Raw genomic sequence first — 23,915 nt, forward strand, 5'->3', positions numbered from 1 at the left:
TGATTGTTTCCTTTGGATAAAATCCCAAGGATGTGCGCATTTTTAGGGTGCTTGATTTGTATTCTCAAAGTCATTTCAGGAACATTACTATTATTTTAATTCTCAGCAGCATTGTATGAAAGTGTCCACTGGCCCTTCCCCTCCATACTGGTTATTATTTAAGAAAATTTGATTCTTATAAACATTTAATTCTTTTCGCTATAGATATGCTGGCCATGGTACCAGGAAAAACGCCTTTATTTTTATTTTTTTTAAGATTTTATTTATTTATTTGACAGAGAGACACAGCTAGAGAGGGAAATCCCAGCAGAGTGAGTGGGAGAGGGAGAAGCGGGCTTCCTGCTGAGCAGGGAGCCCGATGCGGGGCTCGATCCCAGGACCCTGAGATCATGACCTGAGCCGAAGGCAGACGCTTAACGACTGAGCCACCCAGGTGCCCTGGAAAAATGCCTTTAAATTCCCAAATCAAGAATCTTTGTCTCGAGAAGGGAAGAGATGAAGGTATTCTTTTTCCTTTCTTCTTGTCATTTCTCCTCATATACCTGACTTGTCCTCCCTTTAGAGGAGACACCCCGAATCCTCTTCATCCTCACCCACTGAATTCCAAGATGCATTTCGGATCTCACCTGCTACTTGTCTTTCCAAACACCAGCTCATATTGCTCTTCCCCTTCTCTGTATTCCAATAGCAATTACTCTCCAATTGGGGATGTACAAAATGATCAGCTGGAGAGATGGTAAAAATAGAGCTTCTATTTCCATTTTGTCTTATGCTTTTTTATTGAAATGTAGTTGGCATGCAGTACTAGTTTCAGGTGTACAGCCATGATCATTTATATACATTATGAAGTGATCACCACGATAAATCTAGCTACCATCTATCACCGTACAAAGTTGTTACGATATTATTGACTATATTCCTTTATCTTATCCTTAAAAGCTCTATTTTTTCTGTGTTTTAGAATATAAATAATAATTGTACAATGGTATCTGTGTCTCTTTTATAAATTAGTAAATATCCACGTATTTGGGCACATGCTTAAAAGGATACTGGAAAGGATATGCATAAAAAAAGATCTAGAGACTGCTAGCCTATACTAAGCAGTTTACATTCTTATTTTACATTTGTGGTTTTGGATATTTGTAGAGGATGCCGAAAGATTCATGATACAGTAATTTGCACTTTTGCAAAAGCATGAATTCTGAATGCCAGAAGCTATGAGGCAGATAGCTGGGAGTAAATCACTTACCGAGGGAGCCAGCCAAACAGACCAATTAGAGTTTCAATGCAGCTTTGTTTTCTCCTCAAATCTACATACAGTGTAATCCTTATGAAGTGATTTTTAAAACTGATTTTGAAAAATCACTCCATGAAGAAAGACTAATGTAAATTCTGATGACGAAAGTGAAGAAATCTAAGTAGTTTTTACTAAAAGGTACTATTGGTCCTGAAATGTATTTTGTACGTGCATATGCGTGTGTGCACATGTGTGAAATCGGAGGAATTGCAAGGGCTAGGCAGTGTTGCTATTTAATTTTTTTTTCCAGTTCATGAAACTTGACTCTTCAAATTCCTTTGCTAAAGAAACCTCTTTCTTTGCATCCCCCCAGTTTCTAAAACTGGTGCAATACTGCATGTTAGGAGTTACTCTGTAAATAGTTGATGACTTGATTCTGTTTGATACTTGCCTCTTTTCTATGATTAGGTGTTTTTCTGACTTACAAGTTCATTGCCTACTGCCAAGGTACAGTAGGCTAAAAATTAAATGTTTCTTCATAGCCCGGAAATATTCAGCAATGCATAGTTTATCTTTACAGTGAACATCTATTATGAATGGTTTTAATGATTTACCATCTTAGTAACATCATATAAATAAAATGAAGTAGAGATGTTAGATATATTTCCTCTGTTATAACCAACCAAACAACATTATATAAAGACAAGAGACAGGCCTTTCCATTTGCCATTTAAAACATAGATTCCTTTAACTGTAGCTTACCTTATTGTGTACTTATTCTGTGCTAGGGCTATGCATTCATCATTTCACTTAATGATCCCCCCATGAGGGATCCTTTAAAGAAAGTACTGTGTATTACTTATTCCTGTTTTGCTATTGAAAAAGTTAGTAGAACTTTCTGCACTGACGGATTTAAATGTCCTATATCTGCACTATTCATTTTGGCAGTCATTATCCCCCTGAAGTTATTACCTATTTGAAATACGACTATTCTAACTAAAGAACTAAATTTTTAATTTAATTGTAATTAAATTAAAATAGCACCGTGAGGCTAGTGGCTATTGTATTGCACAGCACAGCTCTAGAATTTTCCTAAAATGGTCTTGATCACTACACCATACCTCTCCAATTCAACTCTCCAAACCAAAGTACATAATAGGAAAATAAGTAATTAGGAAATATTAGCATTGTAAATTACACGGACTCATAGTATTAAAAGCAGTCTGATTAGCCAGGGATAGAGATGTGATCTCTGTCCCATGGAAACCTAAAAGATTCTTGCTCTCTTATACCCAGCAAAGGGGCAGCCACACAACAGTAGACATTTGTCTAAAATTCTTAATTCTGTTATCTTTTCTTTCTGTGAAATTACCCTCAATCATATTGTAGCATCATTCTCCTTTCATACCCTTAGTCCTTGAGCTCACTGATGCCCTAAGAGTAAAGGTAGGCAAGAATTCCCATTTCTCTGAGTGGTTTGGCCAGCACTCTGAATGCTTCCTGATCCTGGCTTTGTAACTGGCTGCCTATGTGTCTTTGGTTGATTACTTTGTCCATTTTGGGCCTCAAATTTTCTCATCTCAAAATAAGGGAATTGAATTAAATGTATAGGTTCCTCCTAGATGTAAAAATTCCATATATAATTTTTCTAATGACCAAGATCCTATAACTGTATGGAGATGCAGTAGTTTTTTTAGTATATTCCTGTATTATTAAAATTATATATGTAAACCCCCAAATTTCTTAAAAACAAAACAAGAAATGCTAGAAAGCTGTGCAGCTCTTCAAGTCTTTTGAATAGCTCTGTTTCCCCCTCTTTCATGCTCCTTTTGTGAATGGGTGGCTTCACTTTTCCATAGGATCCAAATCAGAAGCCTGCATTCCTTATGATCCTTCATTTGTAGCAGTGGATGGAAGTGATTTCTATACCCAAAAATCTCAGTAAATTAATTATCACATTGAAACAATATGTTTATTTAACATGTGATGGCAGTGGAAGCCTTGAAAGCAAATTACAAAATTTGAAATGTTATTTTGGAAACATAAGTTATTGTTTGTTAATATGCATATGTATAAATGATTTTGATGTTTTACCTTTATGCTCATTTTAAAAATAACAAATATTCCATTAAGTTCAACTAGTTCATTTACATGCAAAGAAATTCAGTTGACACATGTTTGAAGTAAAGTATCTATTGTGTAAAGCAATGTTTTGAACCTGTAAGTTTATCACATGATCTGTATAATTTATCTATCTCTCCCTGAAGTGCACACCACTGCTCTTCAACCTGTAACATGTGTTCGAATCACCTGTAGGGCTTTCAAAAAATGTGAAGTTCAAGTCCCACCTCAGACCTAGTGAATCAGTCTTAGGGAATGAGGCTCTGAACGCAGATGCTGAAAGGTTCCCCAAGTTATTCTTATTCATTCCAGAAGTTAAAGAACCAAACACCCTGAAAGTTCTTGACAAGAAAAGAGATGGCCTATTTATTAATTGGGCTTTTATACCAACATCAAAACTAGCCTTATAATCATATTATAAATTTCTGTTCTTTCAGAAGTTAACATTGATTAACATTTATGTTTCGATGATGGCAATTCATCACTCAAAAACATTCAACTAACTCACTGTCTTGCCATTATTAAGAATTTAATGTAAAAAATGTGATACAGAGGTGTCTGGGTGGCTTAGTCAGTTAAAGGTCAGCCATCAGCTGAGGTCATGATCCCAGGGTCCTGGGATCAAGCCATACATAGGGCTCCCTGCTCAGCGGGGAGCCTGCTTCTTCCTCTCCCCCCCCACTCATGCTCTCTCTCTCTCTCAAATAAATAAAATCTTAAAAAAATGTGATACAATATATAGGAACCCTAAGAAAGAAGTACTTGATTTCTTTACTTAATCTTGTTCTTGAAAGAATTTGTGGTTTATGAAAATTAAATGTTCTAATTTTCTTTCATTCTTAGATCAATAAAACTCTTATAATCATTTGTCAGTATTTTGACAATATAAAACTTCATTTTATTGAAAAATGTTTTAAATCTTCAAATTGTTATTCAGCAAAGTTACCATCATCTGTTATTGCTCATGTTATGTTTTCTCCTAGATTTTAAAATAATTTTTAATTTTGTTCATTTATATAAGCAACATATAATTACACATTACTCAATATATTTTTATGATAATTATCTTAAATGTAAATTTGAGTATATTATCCTGGATTTTCCAAGTCATTACACCAATAATATTCATAGTATATGACACATGCATTCTAGATAATATATATTTTGATTCTATTATTATTATTATTGACAGTTATCCTCCAAGAACATTTTTTAATGCCCATATTTGTATGTGTTAAAAATGCATTGGGCTGGGAGAATTTAGGTAGAGACACTGCTGAGAAAGAAAGCATGGGGCTCCTGGGTGGCTCAGTCAGTTAAGCGTCTGCCTTCGGCTCAAGTCATGATCATGTGGTTCTGGGATCGAGCCCCACATAGGGCTCCCTGCTCCACGGGAAGCCTGCTTCTCCCTCTCCCACTCCCCCTGTTTGTGTTCCCACTCTTTGCTGTGTCTCTCTCTGTCAAATAAATAAATAAAATCTTAAAAAAAAAAGCTTGTAATTAAAAAAAAGAAAGCATGAGAAAGGAACACCTGCTCTTAGCCACGTTAGCCTGGAGGTGATGTAGTTCATTGCCATTATAAGACCTCACCTGTCTTTGAGAGAGTCTGGGAAATGCAGCCTAGCTATATTCTCCAAAGAAAAAGAGAAAGAGTTTTAAAGGTGAACACATAGTGATCTCTGTGACAGGCCTGTCTCTGTCATGAACAAACTGTAGGACTCTTGGCAAGGCACCTAATCTCCTAGGCTTTAGTTCTCTTGACTCTAAAAGATCCAGTGACTTTTTCTTTTTTGGGAAGGTTATTAGATGTTTATATTAAGAATATTGTCTTAAGGTACAGTGAGGATTGAATCAATAAAGTATTTGTCAGAATCATAATATCCCTAAAAGTAAATGTGACAAGAATTGAGAACTAAGTTACGGGCATTGTTGGTAGTTAATTGCACAGCCAATGGATGTTGATTACAAGTGATCCTGGGGGGTGCAGGGAAGGGTGGACTTAGGACTTAGTTCCTAGTAGTAATCTTTTCATTTTTTCACCATTTCCATCAGTAAATCATAAGAAAACAGAGAACTCATACTTTTCAAATTCTAATTTGGAAATTTCAAATAATTTCTAGATACCTAGGGTAGGCCATCACATTTCTTTTATCTGTAATATAAGTTATAGGTCATCTGGGCTTTTGAAGACTGACTAGAGAATCAAATGAATAATTTATAACATTGTTTTTATGACCGTGTACAGTTGACCCTTGAACAATGCGGGAATTAGGGATACCAGATCCCACACTCAAAAATCCACATATAACTTTTGACTCCCCCAAACTTAACTAAGTAGCCTGCTCTTAACTGCAAACCTTAGAAATAACATAAACAGTCAATTAACACGTTTTGTATGTTATATGTATTATATACTATATTCTTACAACAAAGTAGGCTAGAATAAAGAAAATGTTATAAAGACTAATATGAGGAAGAAAAAATACATCTTTAATACTGCATTATGTTTATTGTAAAAAATCCGCATATTAAGTGGACCCCCAAATTCAAGCCCATGTTGGTCAAAGGTCAACTGTGTTTAATATTCCAAACAGTTATCCTGTAAATGAACTGTGGACTGTAACCCATTTTTAAGTAAAGGATGGCTTGGATTTATGTCTCTAAAATAGTTTAATTGCCTTCCTGCTCTCAAAGAATGATCTCGTATACCCTTAAATATAATGTTAAGAGATATACTATCTTGAATATAGCTTGGCTCTTTTTCAACAGAGAAATTATGTTGACCGGCAAAAAGATCTCAAAAACAGACACTGCAAAGAATATGTATAGTTATTAACTACCAGATGTCACCTTCACTCACAGTATTTACAAGACATATGATTTGAGCCATCATTGAATTTAAAAGACAAAAATGATGAATGACTACATGTTACTGTTGACTGGTAGCATTGATGACTTCTATTACATTTAAAGGTTTTTAAAGGACTTATAGAAAAGATCTTTTCAATGTGATAGTAATATTTCAAAAGGTGTGTTCTCTTTCTTGTCAGGACTTCCAACAGTAGTCAGACGTTATCATCCTGCCATACTATGGAGCCATGTTCATCAGATGAATTTTTCCAAGCCCTTAATCATGCTGAGCAAACATTTAAAAAGATGGAAAACTATTTAAGACACAAACAGTTATGTGATGTAATTCTAGTTGCTGGTGATCGCAGAATTCCAGCTCATAGGTAATTGTTTTCTAAATATTATGAGAAGTATTTCCTTACTAATCTGTTATATATGTTGAGATAATTTGTTCCAACTAACTATTCCATATGCTTTTGGGAAGGGGTATCTTTCATGGGATTTCTGCAAAGAAAACAGTGCATGTGAAATTATTATACATTAAATGACTTCAAAAGGGTCACTTTCCCTCTGCAGAAACACAAAAACAAAACATACTAGCCTCAGATCAGTCAGTATTGTTTGGCAAAGATTTCAGCTACTACGAGCAGCTTTTCTCCTAAATTCTACCTATTAAATAAGTAAACTCGATGGAAGTTAGAGCTTTGAGTATTTAAAAGCAAAAAAGCTAGTGGAATGAAATGGCAAAAACGGAAGAGTCTTAAAATAGCGACACCTATCCCAACTTCTATTTGCTGACCTCCAAGAAATAGGAAAAGCAGTGATGTCAGGGAACAAAAACCTTTAACACAAATGAAGTACTATTTTTTGAAATAAGAAAAGAGAGATGTTTAATAAAGAACAATTCATTGTTTCCTTTGATAATTCTGTATTCAGTTCTGTGTTAATCACTATTATGACCCCAAAAGGTTTTTTTTTTTTTAATGCTTTTAAAAACTAATTAACACTCTGTCCCAAAGGTTTTCTTAAACGTTCCAAAGTGGAAGTGAAATCATTGGGAAAAATGGGCTTGGTCTTAGTTTCCAATGATCCAATGGGCATACATTTATTGAGATGCTGCTAGAATCTGTGACAAAAAGTCCGTGTTATGAGCATGGGTTTACTGGAAAAGATACCTCAACCTGCATGTCACAGAGACGTCTGAAATTCTGTTTTTCCAGAACAGAGCTCGTTACCTTCCTTCCCACTTAGGTGTAAACTCACCGTCTCCCTCAGTGCCAGAAACTGCCAACTGGTCTCCCTGCTTTCACTCTTTCCCCCTACATTCTGTTTGCTGCACAGCTACCTGAGTGATCCTTTAAAATAGAACTCAGATCCAGTCACTCCTGTGATCTAACTTTTCAGTGACTCCTCATGTCATGGATTATGAAAGCCCAGTGGGCCGTGTGATGGCCATTGCCGTCTGATGTTCTGTCCTTGATCGCTCTGCTTGAGCCACTCAGCCCGCATGGTCCTTGTACGTGCCAGACATGCTGCTCCTGCCTTTGAGTTTTTGCGTTGGCTGTTCCTTCTGCCCGAATGCTATTCCCAGATACCTGTATGACTAATTCCTGCATCTCCTTCAAGTCTTTGCCCAAACGCCACTTTCCAGTCAGACCACTTACTTAAACCCCCTGCCTGTTCCTCATTTGCCCTTATCCTACTTTTTTCCCTTAGGACTTCCCATTCTTTAATGTGCTCTAGAATTTACTTGTGCTGTTTATTATTCACCTCCCTCCCCTCTAGAATGTAAAACTCCCTTAGAGAAGGGATCTTTTGTCTCTTCTTTATACTGATGATAGCTCAAGTACCTTGAAGAGTGCCCTGTCCTTATTAGGTGTGAATGTCTTTAATGAGTAAATGAATAAATGGGCAATTCTCAGAAGAAACCTGAATGACCAATAACCATTTAAAAAGATCTTCAGTCTCGCTAGCAATCAGGGGAATGAAAATTAAAACAACAATGAGATGCCATTTAACACCTTGCAGATGGCCAAAAATTTTAACATCTGACAATGTTGTGGGAAAATGTTCTCTCTCATACAGTGTTAGTGGGAGTCTAAATTGGCACAGCACTTTGGAGAGCAGCCTGGCAAACCTAGGACTCGGCAGTGTGCTCCTGAGGAGCGGGGAGGATGGAAGTAGAGAGGAACACAGAGGGAGCTTCACTGGTTATCGGTTTCTAGTTCTTTAAATAAATAAATAAATAAATAAATAAATAAATAAATAAAGTCAATCTATATAAATGTGCTGACATGGAAAGATCTCCAAGACGTCAAATAAAAAAAAATGCACATTTCAAAATATATATTTATAACCTATTTTTTTTCATATCCGGCTATCAAAAATCTGGTCAGAGATGTACCTAATATGTAATAATGTACTATTATAAAAATAGTTTTGTGGTGTTAAAACAAAAATATTATCATTTGGTAATAAAATGTGAACAGTATAATAATAATAAATCACAAAAGTTAAAAACAACCTGCTAAAACCATTCTCAAATTTCTCCCATATATCTACTACTACTACAATTAAATTAAAAGAAAAAAAACACTTAGGTTAAAGTGATAAACAGAAAGTAACGTTTATATTTTTTTTTCCCTTTTTTTATATAGTCAGTTTAATGCTGTGGGCTTTAGCTTTTTGTCTGGATGTTATAAAGTGATACTTGAGTAATGAATGGGTAAATCATTTACCTCAGCAGAAAATTTTCAGTAATGGTAATTTATTATTCCAAGGAAAGAACTAGAGCATAAAGCAATTTGTCAAACTTAAAATGCATTTCCCGGTACCACCACGTACTTTTTGTGGGTAACAAATTAAAAAAAAAAGGGGGAGAGAAGAGAGAGAAGCAGCATTTGTTAATGAACATCAACCTTAAGGCGGTCACTGATTTTTTTTTTCTTCTGATATGTTCTCAGGTTGGTGCTCTCCTCGGTCTCAGATTATTTTGCTGCCATGTTTACTAATGATGTCAGGGAAGCAAGACAAGAAGAAATAAAAATGGAAGGTGTTGAACCAAATTCACTATGGTCCTTGATTCAGTACGCATATACAGGTAATAAATCTGAAAATGTAAATCTAAAACCTCTTAAAATTATGGTGCATTATGAGATTTCAGATTTCTGCTTTTAGGAAGGCCTGCCACAGCTAACAGTGAATTCTCCTATTGGAATCACCACCGCTGGTGATACCTTTATAAAAGGTTAAAATCTTTATATTAGAATCTTTAAAATGGTGGTCATAATTAAGCCTATGATTGGTATTTTTAAATGTTAGTATAATAATTAGATGAATTATATAATGTTTTTAAGTTACTGCATTTAAAATTTGAACATTATATTTAATAGATATGCTACTTAATTAAAGCATCATTTAAAAATTCTGAACAGAAGCCATTCATTTTTTATTTTAATAAAAGTCACAAAGAGCTAATAAGGTTTTTTCATAGTCAGTACTTTTTTTTCTCTTTGGACTGTCTAAAACCATCTAAGAATTCATATACAGAGCTCTTGTTGAGAATTATTACTGTTAACACTGTTTTATAAATTAAAGTTAGTATAGTTCTATGGTTAATGGAATTTCTTTTTATCATTAAGGCCGCCTTGAATTAAAAGAAGATAATATTGAGTGCCTGCTGTCTACAGCTTGCCTCCTTCAGCTTTCACAGGTTGTGGAAGCTTGCTGTAAGTTTTTAATGAAACAGCTTCACCCATCCAACTGCCTTGGAATCCGTTCTTTTGCTGATGCCCAGGGTTGTACAGATTTGCATAAAGTGGCTCACAATTATACCATGGTATGTATTTTCTGAGAAGCAGAAAGGCATATGCTCTTTACCTCATTCCTTCTTGTTGCAGGCTTATCTCCATGGTGCTGTTTTCCCCTGGCTCTGCCACATGTCCTGAGGTTCAGGTTCACTGTCTGCTGCATGATATTTTCATTGAGTTATAAGGGGAAAACACCAAGTAATATTTCTCCTGGATCTATGAGTCAAGCCTGAAGTTATTACAGTCACTAAGAAGCAGAGCAGTGGCCTAGGACTGTTCTAGTCAAGAGTTTCAGATCTGCTGCTTTTTAAAGCAGGATTTCCCCGGCATTTTCCTTTGTAGCACTTGGATGAATTTTCATGGATGTAAATTGGTGACCATGATTGGGGGGTATTGGTGCAGTACAGACGATAGGATGAAAGGGAGGCTTTTTATTAAAGGTAAATCTGATTATATGTAAGAAGCGTTTTTAGCTGTGTAGAAAGATCTTCTTATGAATTGTAGCAAATTATGTGCTCAAAATAAATCGCAGAGGAGGTTCTCATTCAGACACCGGAGGATAATGGATACAGACTGATCTAGGACAGCAAGAAAAGAAGGGCATGTTGAAGGCGTTTTGTTAGGACCAGGTGCCCCCAGTCTTCATAGTACAGGCATTTGGGGAAGGGAGGATATGTGGATTTTTAAGGAATGACCATCTTGTCACACTGTGGCAGTTAGGTCTTCACAGCTGGGGAGATTGAAGACTGTTACTTTGTATCCTGCAATTTGGGCAGTACAGCTCCTAAGAGAAGAAAGAATGTGAACATTCACACACACTTTCGCTAGTTATCCATGTTACTGAGTTTATCAACATGAAGATGTTTTTGTCTACCTTCTCCTCCATCCTTCCACTGAGTTGGTTTGTCTGTGAAGGGATTGACAAATACTTTGGAATCTTTCACTACAGAAATAGAGATTTTGGAGCAATGATAAGAACAGAGGTTTACAGCTATTGGGAAGAATAATTCTACCTACTTCATAAGCTCGGTATGAAGATTAAATGAGTTAATAGGAGTGTAGCGCTGAAAATAGTGATTGACACATAGTATACCCAGTCAATAAATGACATCCTCATCATCGTCACCATCATTGTACCATCACTGTCACCATCATTGCTCTGTTCAACACATTAGGGATTGATGTGAGTGAACAAAAGCACTCAGACAAAAGTCCAACCTTTATGATTTGTATTCGCCCCTGTGGTATCATCACTTCTCGGAATGTTTCTTGTTTATAACAGTCACGGAGATTGTGTGACAAGGCAGTACTATACAGACCTGGCATCTTCTAAATTAAGTCCCATGGAAGATTTTTCCCCACCTCCATCTTTATCTTTCCCTTGCAGATTTCTCATTTAACCTTGAACCTCAGGTTCATATAATTTGGGGAGTAAGACAACTATCAATAAAATAAAACAGGGGTTTCTTTTCTTCATAATCAGTTCATCATTTAAGTAATATCTCTTTCCTAGGAAGGAGTTTGATTCACATGAAAACATTTGTATGCATTTAGGTCACTCCTGTTGTTTATAATAGAGGTACAGTGGCTGCTAAGACATAATGGCTTAGACATATATTAAATTTAAATTGGCTCTTTTTTTTTAATTAAAGTTGGCGTGCAGTGTTATTTTAGTTTCAGGTGTACAACATAGTGACTCAACAATTCTATACATTATGCGGTGCTTACCATGAGAAGTGTAGTTACTTTCTGTCACCATACGGAGTTATTACAATATTATTGATTCAGCTCAATGTTTTTAAAAGTATTTTCACAGCCAATTAGTTGGGTAGTTTTTTTTTTTCCTCAGGGCTATTATTTGACATTATTCAGTTTCAACAGAGAGGTGAAATTTAATTCTAATAACAATAAGTCATTTAGAGGCAGATTGTCTGATTTCAATTGTTGCTATGGGAACTCAATGAACATGTATAGCAAAATTCAGTCTTCACTTTAAATAAATCCCTCAGTGATTTCATTTGCTTGGAAACTAATTCCAAATGGAGAAAGGGCATAATGCTAGCAAGTATTTGGTAGCATGATAGCTATTTATATCACAAAATAGATTTTTTTAAAGTTTTTATTTTGATGCCAGTTAGTTTCAGGTGTATAGTATAGTGATTCAACAATTCCATATGTTACCCGGTGCTCCTCACAACAACACAAAATAGATTTAAAATCCGAAGTAAGCATAATGCCACATAGTCAATTCAGTTGTCCCAATCAGTAAAGGGTGCACGTACTTGGAATGTTCACTCATCCTCTATGAATACAGGTAGGAAAGCATGAGGAGTTCCTTCTTGTAATCTGGAAACTTGTTGTCACTCTGACTGCCACGGAATGTGACCTGGCACGAGTCCTTTAACCTCTGCCAAAAAGTCTAACTAGTGCTGGGTGGATCATTACAAATATTTAATGGCATTATGGATTTGTGAAATAAATATAAGCATTTAATTTTAAATTTTTGAATTTTGTTTCTCGACCTAGAAAAAACACTGAATTCTGCTAAAATACCCACTGTAAAACCAAATACTTTTGAAAAGCACTTTGTGTTTAACCTTGTGTTCAGTAGTCTTTCCAAAAGTTGTTGAGAGATTCAATTTTCACTTAAAATGAATTGTACTAGAATGGAATGGGCATGGTTCTGAAATAGAAAATCAACCAATCAATAATAATATATATATATATAGTAGTCCTTTTCTACTTGATGAATTCATACCATTGCATTGGTAATGCCGTTAATACCATTTGAAAGTAAGGCAATAGTTATTTTATCGGTATGGTGTAAATGTTGATTATACTATACACTACCTTTGAGCAATTAGAAATATGTATTATTTTGATTTCTTAGAATCTTACCTAACATTATGTAATAAATGTATTTCCATGTATCTATGTGATTTTTGTTTTTGAAATTTTTAATCCCTGCTTAATAGCCCATTGAGTTACAACCCCCTATAGCTGGACCTTTAGGCTAATTCCCATTTTGTACTATTATAAATAATAATATAGAGAAGGATCATTAGAGAAGCATCAGCTTTTTTTTCCTCTTGTGAATTATTTATTAAGGATTAAACTGCTAGTAGGATAACTGGGTTGAGAGCTTCAGCATTTTTATAGCTCTTGCAATGTGTTACCAGATCGTTTTATAATGTCAGTATACAATTGAGTAGAACAGTTTGCTTGAAGCCAACATTGAGGTTTTATTAAAATATATTTCTGAAAATGATAATCAGTCATTTAAAATAGATACATTTGGGCATCTTTAAACAAATCATGATGAAATGAAGCAATTGAATTTAGTTAATTATTCATGTATGGTTTCCTGTTAAGAATTTCTAAGAAAGGAATGTCAACCCAAGATATATTTTAGATCAGTACCTAATTTGGGTTACTGCAAGCTATAGGGAACATATAATTTTCGTTTTAGTATATGTGCTGCCGAAGCGAGCACATAATTTTCATTTTAATGTAGAAGATAGTTGCTGGTAATCCTTATCTCTAGCTCTAATTTAAATGGCCCTTCCTATTTCACTTAAACCGTGTATGCTGAGACAGCCACAACACAGTAGGAAGTATAAGAATAACATTAAGGGACAATATGCGTAGCATTTGCATTTATATTATGGCTAAGTAAACAATCCATGCATTAAGACTTGTAACCTTGCAAACCAGATAGTAAGTTTCCCATCTCTTCGGACAGTTTAGCATAATATCCTAGCAAAGATCATTATCTCACAGCTGAAGTCATTTCTGTCTCCCATTTCAAGTGATAAGGAGCCTGATTCTAGTATGAGCCTGCCACTGAATTATCTTCAGTACAAGGTCTTGGAGTCCCAGTGCATTCATTCTATGTCAGTGCTTTTGCTTTGGCTCTTTTTCTTTGAGACCCAAAGAACTTCATACATATATCAGATTTGAAGTTTTTTTCTTCTTTTTTTAATTATGTTGTGTTAATCACCATACGTTACATCATTAGTTTTTGATGTAATGTTCCATGATTCATTGTTTGTGTATAACACCCAGTGCTCCATGCAGTACGTGCCCTCCTTAATACCCATCACCAGGCTAACCCATTCGAAGTTTTTAAAACAGACCTAAAATCCTGGGTGGTCTTATGAATTACATTAAAACACTCTTGAAGGCCAATCAGAGCCAGGATAGCCATAAGGATGTATAGTCTTCCCTGAGCAGTCTGAGAAGACTTCTGCAGTACAGAAGTCTTCGGAAATCCAGCCAGCCTGACTGACAGCCATTTCTGGGTAAGAGAAATAATTTCACAGCTCACCCAGGTATCTGGCTGCACTGTAAGCTATAGTCTTCAGCAACCACAAATGTAACCTAACTTGGATGTTAGACTATCCTACATCTCAGAGTCTAATTCATTTTTTCTACCCTCTACCTCTTGAAAGACTTGCCAAAACTATTCCCTAACTTGAGTAAAGCAAAATCTAAAAATCCCAGGTCCATTTTTAAAGTGTACCAAATGGTAGAGGCACCTGGGTGGCTCAGTTAAGCAGCTGGTTTCTCAATTTCAGCTCAGATTATGATCTCAGGGTCCTGGTATCGAGCCCCACATCAGGCTCTGTGCTCAACAGGGAGTCCGCTTGAGGATTTCTCTCTCTCTCCCTCTGCCTCTCGCCCCACCCCCACTCACATGTTCTCTCTCTCTCTCAAATAAACAAATCTCTTAAAAAAATAAAATGTACCAAATGGTAAAATTTAATTCTACTGATACGGAGACTTACAGTGTCACAACATAATGGCAGTTTAAATGTTATTTTATACTGTGCTTCTTTCCTAATAAACAGTAATACTATGGTAAGGAAGGTCTCAAGTATAAACTGTGTTTTGGCATCTAATTCAAATGTGTTTATTTTCTCTTAAATGAAATGATGCGCAGAAGGAACAATATTGTTGATGTGCTGTTTTTTCCCCTCTAGGAACATTTCATGGAAGTAATTCGAAACCAGGAGTTTGTATTATTACCAGCCAGTGAAATCGCAAAGCTCTTGGCAAGTGATGACATGAACATTCCTAACGAGGAGACAATACTGAATGCACTTCTTACTTGGGTCCGTCATGATTTAGAACAGAGACGGAAAGATCTCAGTAAACTTTTGGCTTATATTAGGCTACCTCTTCTTGCACCACAGGTAAACTGTTTTTGATTATTTAAAATCAGTATCCTAATTTCAACAACATTTGGGTATTGATTTTATGCTAATCATGTTAATATGTACGTGACTATAGGTTTTTTCCTTTGGCTCTTCTATCCAGTAAGGTTATCTTACATATTTGATGAAATGTGTAGGTGAAAACATATTTAGCTAAAAAAAATTTGCTTGTGTTTTCGACCCAGAAGTTCTCACTACCTAAATTGCATTAATTAAATAACATTGTTGCTTAGGGGTTAATAATTTTATTTGACTCAGTTTACAAACCTATTCTAGCAATTGAAGAATTAGTAAAGCGGCAGATGAAAGTAGCAGTGAATATCAGGAGCCAGAAATTTAGATTAATTCATTTGCTTCGTGTTTATTAAGTATCCACTAAATGCTGGATTCTGCTTATATATAAACTGAGGCATGGTAAGAGTTCCCTCTCCGACATCTTAAAACTCTGTGTCTTGGCATATTCACACACCCCAGTCTCTTAATCTATCAGGTGGAGATGACATCCTCTTTGACTATCTCACAGGATTATTATAAAGATGAGAAAAGTGCTCTGTAACATCAAATGTGCTACAAATAATCATGGTAGGATTATCAGCATTCTTTTAGAATTGAGAGCTATCTAGTTAGTGTATTCAAGGCAATCAGTCCGAACACATTTGCATGTGTAGTCTCCCCTTTGTACACTTCTAACTGGGATGTATAGCAGTTCCTCCTTATCTGCGGTTTTGCCTTCCACGGTGTCAGTTACTCGCGGTCAGCTGTGGTCAGGAAGCACATGGTCCTCCTGATCTCTTGTCGGAAGGGCAGCAGTATCCTTCCACACATCACAGGGCCTGCGTCACTCACCTCACTTCATCTCATCACGTAGGCATCTTATTATCTCATCATCACAAGAGGAAGGAAAGCGCGAGAAAGACCACATTCACATAACTTTTATTACAGTTTAATTGTCCTATGTTATTAGTCGCTGTTCTCGTACTGTGCCTAACTTTTAAATTAAACTTGATCATAGGTATGTATGTATAGAAAAAAATAATATATATAGGGTTTGGTACTATTTGCGGTTTCAGGCATCCAGTGGAGGGTCTTGGAACATATCCCCCATGGTTAAGGGAGACTTAATGTACAATAATTTCCTCTGCTGCTTAGCTGGAAGGCTTGAATAGAGAAAGAGGCCTTGAAAGTGAAGAAAGAATGAGCTGTGACTGCTCGAGGGCAGATATTTGTTGTTCAAGTGCCATAAATTTTATCTTATTTGTATTTATCTTGAGCATTATGTATTATTTCCAGTGGTTGTTAGCAGAAGTTATTGTTTGCTCTCAACCTTATAGAGACAAGAAGTAGTGCTGATGCTTTATAAGAAAGACGTCCTCTTCAGAGGTGGCATGTTATGTGAATTCATAGACATGAAACTGCATGAATTGATGACAATTCAGGAAAAATAATGTTGTAAAACGTTTCCCTTGAAATCAGATTTAAAGAAGAGAGTTACATTTTACTGGTACTTCGCAGAAGTTTTTTTCTTATCCTTTTCTAGGTTAAAGAAAATAAAATCTGAAAAATCCTAGTAGACTTTGAAAAGAATCTGTGCGATTAATAACCTGACAATTGACTTCAGTCCTGCAGTTTCAAATATTTATGATACTATGTTTGCATGATTCCAAGAGATGTTTAACACTTCTGTTATCCAGGATACTGCTGATAATCATAACCATAAGATCTTAGAGTTGAAAGGCAATCATTTAGCCTAACACCTATTGTACAAATGAAGTAACAGACCAAAAAAGGAAAACCATATGCTCAAGATCATAAAACGATTGCATAAATTTCTGTCCTTCTACATTGTAGTTTTATTTGCCTTTGCTACTTGGCTAACATCATGGAGCTAATGAGAGACAGAGGGAGAACTTGAACCCAATTTAAGTTCTGTGCCTTTTTCACTGAACCAGTCAGCCTCTTGAACATTCTATCTGTAAAACTGCTGGGTCAGGGGAGGTATATCAAGTGGAGGAAGAAATAGATTAAAAAATAAATTTGTAAGTAAGTAAATAAATAAATAAATAAAATTTGTGACTACAATATAATGAGAGGAAGTCAATGACAGGTATATGAACATGGCATTATGAAAGTAACTGGAGTAGCCTGCCCGGGCTGATGGTGGGGAAGCTGGGAGAACTTTCTCAAGTGTCACTCAGTCTACATCCTGGGTAGCTACCCCGCAAAGGGGGCATGATGGCCCAGGGGAGATAGGAGATTATACCTAGTTATGGTGTCATGAGCAATGTGTCATGCTCTGGAATTTGAAGAGAGCTCGCATGGCTCGAGTGCAGACATAAAAGGGCAGTATGGAGAGACAAAGAATCTCTAGTGATGCCAGGGAGTTTGCATTTTATCCCCAAAGCAGTGAGGAAGTACTAAAGAATTTTAAGCAGGGCATGGCATAATTATCATTTTATTTAGGAAGATCTCTAACTGCCTTGTGGAGATTGGATTGGAGCGATCGAAGTAGAAATCCATTAGGAAGACTGTTGGATTCAGACAAGTGAATTAGGTGATCTCGGGCAGTGCAGGTAGAGAAATTACCGGGCTCAAGAGCTATTTAGGAAGTAGAACTGATACAACCTAATGACCGATTGAAAGGTGTGGGGTACCAAAGAAAGAGGGATCCAGAATGATTCTGATTTGTGCAATGAGATTAAGGAAGGTGCTGTCCGTTAAAGCAAAGAATACAGGAGGAAGAGCTGATTTCAAGGTGGGAAGAAAATGAAAGAATCATGTTCCCAGAGCTTCTTGGTACCTTTAATCCTCTTGGAGCCTAGGAAGAAGTTTTGAAAATTTCTTATTTAGGTTGTCACAGCCAAAACGAAGAGAATGACTTGGCCAAAGAGAACACAAGGGCACTAGGGGTGGAACCCTCGGAAATAGTAGTATTTAGTGGTAGTTCCTGAACCTGCCTAAATAACTCAAGTGGCTCTTAAAAAGAGATTCCATGTTGAGGTGGAGGAAATTTTAACAGCATTGGATATTACAGAGGAGACAGTTAAGGACAGAAGATCCACTGGATTAGCCCATTTATTCTCAAAGTGTGGCCGCCAGCTCTAGGATCAGCACTGCCTGGGAAGTTGTTTAAAATGCAAATTATTGGCCCCATTCTACAGCTACAGGATCTGAGACTCTGGTGGTGGGGCCCAGCAGATTGTGCTTTCATATGCCTGCAAGTGGATTTGAAGCACACTCAAGTTTGGGAACCAGCATCTTAGCAGATGAGTAGTGGTGACTGATGGAAACCGCATTGCCCTGTATGATTCAAAGAAGTTACTTCACCTCTCTGAGCCATGTTTTTTTTTCCTGCAAAGATAATACCATGTTGCATTATTGTGACGCTTAGAGATACTAGTAGGGGTGTTTTGTTTTTTTTCTTTCCTTGTTAAAAGTGAAAGGCAAGGTTGCAAAATGATAGTTATCAAGTGATGAAGTTTGGAAGTAGACTCTAAAATCATCAAGAAAATGTTGGATTGTATTCTGTACATTTTATTGTAAAAGGTAGGAAAATATGACAATTATTTAAATTGTCCAGAGTGTCAAATAATAACAAATGACTAACATTAAATGGCCGTCAGGTCCAGTTACCTAAAGAATGTACTTTTGTAAATAGATGAAGGGGATTAAGAATACACTTATTATGAAGAGCACTGAGTATGTATAGAGGTGTCAGATCACTATATTGTACACCTGAAACTAACATAACACTGTATGTTAACTATACTGGAATTAAAACAAAATAAATAAAATTTTAAAAAACAATAAATAAAATTTTTAGAAAGAATCCACTTTTGTACAATAGTTCCTTCCTCAGTGAACTTTTACCCTACTCTGTTAATATGAAACACTATTCAGTCTAGCTAGAAGAGATGCAATTTACATATGTAGTAATTTTGTTATAGTGTATAGTGTAGTGTAGATCCTTAAAATGACCTGAGGAATAATATACATAATTATAATCCTCTACCAACTGATCATTTAGTGTGGTTGGTTGTGGTGACTTTTTTTTAAACTCTGAATAATCCCTCTGACCCCCTTCCCTCTCGTGCTCTCATTCTCTCTCTCTCAAATAAATAAAATCTTAAAAAAAAAAAACTCTGAATAATCCAGAGGATGCATGTTTGTGGTTTTTTGTTTTACCTTTGAATGCATTATAAGCTTTTCCGTTTGATCAAATTTTAAACAATGTGAATAGGAATACTAAGACAGATGTACATTATTTAAAATATTTTGACACCTAAATTCTTAAAGGTCCCAATGGTTAGGTTAGCTTGTATTATAAGTATCTCGGTCTTCACTCTTCTCTTCTCAATTTTCATTACTGTTTTCTACTGAAAATCAAAAATATAAAATGAGCCAGTATTTACCTTTACCGTTCTTTGAATTTATGTGTTTTTGATACCAAAACATTTTTAAAGTCTATAGAATTCAGAAATCATTCACCTTCTATTTTTTTACTTTAAGTAGTATTGGAGGAGGCAGTTTTAGAGAAATAGTCATATGGAGATCAAGTATGTGAGTGAAGATAAAAATGTACACATTGAAAATGTTTCGTCTTTTTTCTAAATGCCTTCATTTAAGTAATTTGTCATTGTCTAATGGCAGAGAAGGCACATAGTGTACATCTAAAATGCAGAGTATTCAAGAGTTTGTAATTTTTAGTTCTCTTTCATTGCCTTCTGAATGATTTTTCAAGTGATTTCTGGTACTTTCCATTTGATTAATCTGATTTCTATTACTCTCATCTCTCAACTTAAATATGATTAATCTCATTTATTCATAACGTATAGAGACTCTTAGCATGTTTAAGAATATCTTTTACTTCAGGGCACCTGTGTGGCTCAGTCAGTTAAGCGTCTGCCTTCAGTTCAGGTCATGATCCCAGGGTCCTGGGATTGAGCCCCGCATGGGGTTCCCTGCTCAGTGGGCAGTGGGGGGGGGAGTCTGCTTCTCCCTCTGCTCCTCCTCCCACTCGTTCTCTCAATCTCTGTCTCTCTCTCAAATAAAATCTTAAAAGAAAGAATGTATTTTACTTCAAATTGCAGTAACTATTAAGTCTCCCAAGACTTTACTTTCTATAATTTTTCACATTTATTTCTATTTACAAAGGACTAAAGTAATTATATGTAATATAAACATTAAGATCAATCTGAATGAGCCAGCTCGGTGCATATTCGGTAATGGTTTCTGTAGCAAGTATAACGATTTTGTGTGCATAGAAAAAATATGGAATAATTAATACCATAATTTATACTCTGGCATAGGTCCTAAGACTTATGTCTTAATTTGGCTTTTTTGCTGTTAGCATGCTGTTCTCAGTTTCCAAATGCCACAAACTTTTTTTATAGTGACTTTTGTTAGAAACTCTTCCATTATTAAAATATGAACATATTCTCAACATTATTACTCATTTGCATTTGCAAAGTAAAACTGCATTCCCCACCCATTCAAATGGCTAAAATAAAAGGAGGTAGTAACAATTGTTAGGGAGAACGTGGAGGAACAAGAACCCTCATATATTGCTGGTGGTAACACAAAATGATGCAGCTACTTGGAAAACAGTTTGGCAGTTTCTTAAAAAGTTAACATGTATTTACCATATGACCCAGCAATTCTATTTCTAGGTATCTACCCAAGAGAAATGAAAACATTTATTGGCATAAAGACCTGCATGCAAATGTTCTTAGCAGCTTTATTTGTAATAGCCAAAAACTGGAAATAATCTGTATCTATCAACTGTGAACAGATAGACACATCCATAAACGGAATATTATTTAGCAATAAAAAGAAATGAAGTAGTAAGGAACCCTCATGCACTGTTTGAGGGAATATAAATTGGCATAGCCACTGTGGAAAACAGTATGGAGGTTCTTCAGAACATTAAAAATAGAAATACCATATGATCTAATAATTCCACTGCTGGATATTTACCCAAAGATAACAACACTTATTCAAAAAGATACATACCCCCCTGTGTTTATTGCAGCATTACTTAGAATAGCTGAGGTAAGGATGCAACCTGTGTGTCCATCAGTAGATGAGTGGATAAAGAATATGTGGTACACACACACACACACACACACACACAGGAAGATTATTCAGCCATAAAAATGGATGAGATCTAGAGGGGAGGGGGGTGGGGGGATGGGTTAGCCTGGTGATGGGTATTAAAGCGGGCACGTTCTGCGTGGAGCACTGGGTGTTATACGCAAACAATGAATCATGGAACACTACACCAAAAACTAATGATGTAATGTATGGTGATTAACATAACATAATAATAATTTAAAAAAATGGATGAGATCTTGTCATTTGTGCCAACACGGATAGGCCTAGAAGGTATTATGCTAACAGAGAAAGACAAATACCATTGATTTAACTTATATGTGGAATCTAAAAACAAACCAAACAAAAAGAAACAGAGCCATAAATACAGAGAACAAACAGATGGTTGCTAGAACAGTGGGTGGGGGATCGGCAAAATGGGTGAAGAGGAGTGAGAGAGATAGGCTTCCAGTATGGAGTAAGTAAGTCATGGCTATAAAAGCTATAACATAGGGAATATAGTGAATGGTATTGTAATAGTGTTGTACAGTGACAGATGGTGTGCATGCACTTGAGGTGAGCATAGCATGATATATGGAGTTGGTGAATCACTATGTTGTGCACCTGAAACTAATGTAACCTTGTGTGCCAGCTACAATAAAAAGCTGCTTTGGGCGCCTGGGTGGCTCAGTCGGTTAAGCATCTGCCTTCAACTCGGGTTGTGATCCCGGGGTCCTGGGATCGAGTCCCGTGTCGGGCTCCCTGCTGAGTGGGGAGTCTGCTTCTCCCTCTGCCTGCCACTTGCCCTCTCTGACAAGTAAATAAATGAAATCTTTGGGAAAAAAAAATAGAATACCTGCATTTTAAAAAAAAATTAAAAAAATGTTTTAATAAAAGAAATGATATACTGATACATGCTATACATGGATGAACCTCAAAAACACACTAAAGGAAAAAAGCAACACACAAGAGACCACATTTTATATGACTTTATATGAAACATCAAAAGAAAAAGGCAAATCTATAGAGACAGATAAGCACATGGGACAGGAGATGGGAACAGAGATTAAACAGCAAACCGCACCTGAGATCCAGGGTGATGAAAATGTTCCAAAACTGTCTATGGTAATGGTTGCACAACTTGGCAAATTTGCTAAAAACCACTGAATTGTATACTTCAAATGGTGAATTATATGATATCTAAAATATACCTTATATTATCCCTCCCTTCCCCTATGATCCTCTGTCTTGTTTCTTAAATTCTACATATGAGCGAGATCATATGATAATTGTCTTTCTCTGATGACTTATTTCACTTAGCATAATACCCTCTAGTTCCACCCATATTGTGGCAAATGGCAAGATTTCATTTTTTTTTGATGACTTGAGTAATATTCCATTGTATGTATATACCACATCTTCTTTATCCATTCATCTGTTGATGGACATCTGGGCTCTTTACATAGTTTGGCTATTGTGGACATTGCTACTATAAACATTGGGGTGCAGGTGCCCCTTTGGGTCACTACATTTGTATCTTTGGGGTAAATACTAGTAGTGCAATTGCTGGGTCATAGGGTAGCTCTATTTTCAACTTTTTGAGGAACCTCCATACTGTTTTCCAGAATGGCTGCACCAGCTTGCATTCTCACCAACAGTGTAGGAGGGTTCCCCTTTCTCTGCATCTTTGCCATCATCTGTTGTTTCCTGACTTGTTAATTTTAGCCATTCTGACCAGTGTGAGGTGGTATCTTATTGTGGTTTTGATTTGTACTTCCCTCATACCAAGTGGTGTTGAGCATTTTTTCATGTGTCTGTTGGCCATTTGGATGTCTTCTTTGGAGAAATGTCTGTTCGTGTCTTCTGCCCATTTCTTGATTGGATTATTTGTTCTTTGGGTGTTGAGTTTGATAAGTTCTTTATAGATTTTGGATACTAGCCCTTTATCTGGTAAGACAAGAAAATCATTTTTTAAAAGGCAGGATGAAACCATATCTATACTTTTGCATAAAATTATATAAATTTTAAAAATCAGATTCAATGAAGCACAAGAGATTTAAATTCTTTCAGGATAATCATCATTTAGAATTCTTTGCCCCTTAAGAAACTGGTAAGTTTTTGCTGTTGTTGTTTTTTATTTTTTAGAGGTGGGGAGGGGCAGGCGGAAAGGGGGAGAGAGAATCTCAAGCAGGCTCCCCGCCCAGCACAGAGCCCATCTCAAAGCTTGATCTCATGACTGTTGTGATCATGACCTGAGCCAAAAATCAAGAGTCAGATGCTTAACCACTGAGTCACCCAGGCACCCCTGCTGTTGTTCTTTGAGCTCTGTTTAGATAGGTCAGGTAAATGTAGTCTAATTAGTCAACTTCTATTTATAATTACTCTTCTTCAGTTAAAATCATTTCTAATTTAAAAAGTAACAATGACTTATTTTAGAAAATCTAGACAATATAGAAAAGCAGTAAAAAAGATTATTTAAGAAGTACCATTTCTCTACTTCCCAGAGATAAGCGCTATTTCAGGTTTCAGAGTATACCACTGATCCTCTTCAGTTTATATTTTTCAATGAAATTTAAAATGTAAATCTTGTAAATA

General features: G+C 36.0%; 1 protein-coding gene across 8 annotated transcripts in view; it reads left to right on the forward strand.

The window, feature by feature from the left end:
- Positions 1 to 23,915, forward strand: part of KLHL5 (kelch like family member 5) — a 92,599-nt gene that overhangs the window by 36,235 nt on the left and 32,449 nt on the right. For 7 of the 8 annotated variants that reach the window (XM_025887370.2, XM_025887369.2, XM_025887365.2 and 4 more), the window contains 4 exons: positions 6,409 to 6,591; positions 9,172 to 9,308; positions 9,850 to 10,046; positions 15,000 to 15,212. In XM_025887370.2, the coding sequence (XP_025743155.1) occupies positions 6,449 to 6,591; positions 9,172 to 9,308; positions 9,850 to 10,046; positions 15,000 to 15,212 (690 nt within the window). In that variant the 5' untranslated portion in view covers positions 6,409 to 6,448. The remainder of the gene's footprint in view (positions 1 to 6,408; positions 6,592 to 9,171; positions 9,309 to 9,849; positions 10,047 to 14,999; positions 15,213 to 23,915) is intronic. The other variant, XM_073891544.1, reaches the window with a different exon arrangement.

The sequence above is a fragment of the Callorhinus ursinus genome, unplaced genomic scaffold (assembly GCF_003265705.2).
Source record: "Callorhinus ursinus isolate GAN/ISIS: 27379988/994484 unplaced genomic scaffold, GSC_fseal_2.0 scaffold4, whole genome shotgun sequence".
NCBI lineage: Eukaryota > Metazoa > Chordata > Mammalia > Carnivora > Otariidae > Callorhinus > Callorhinus ursinus.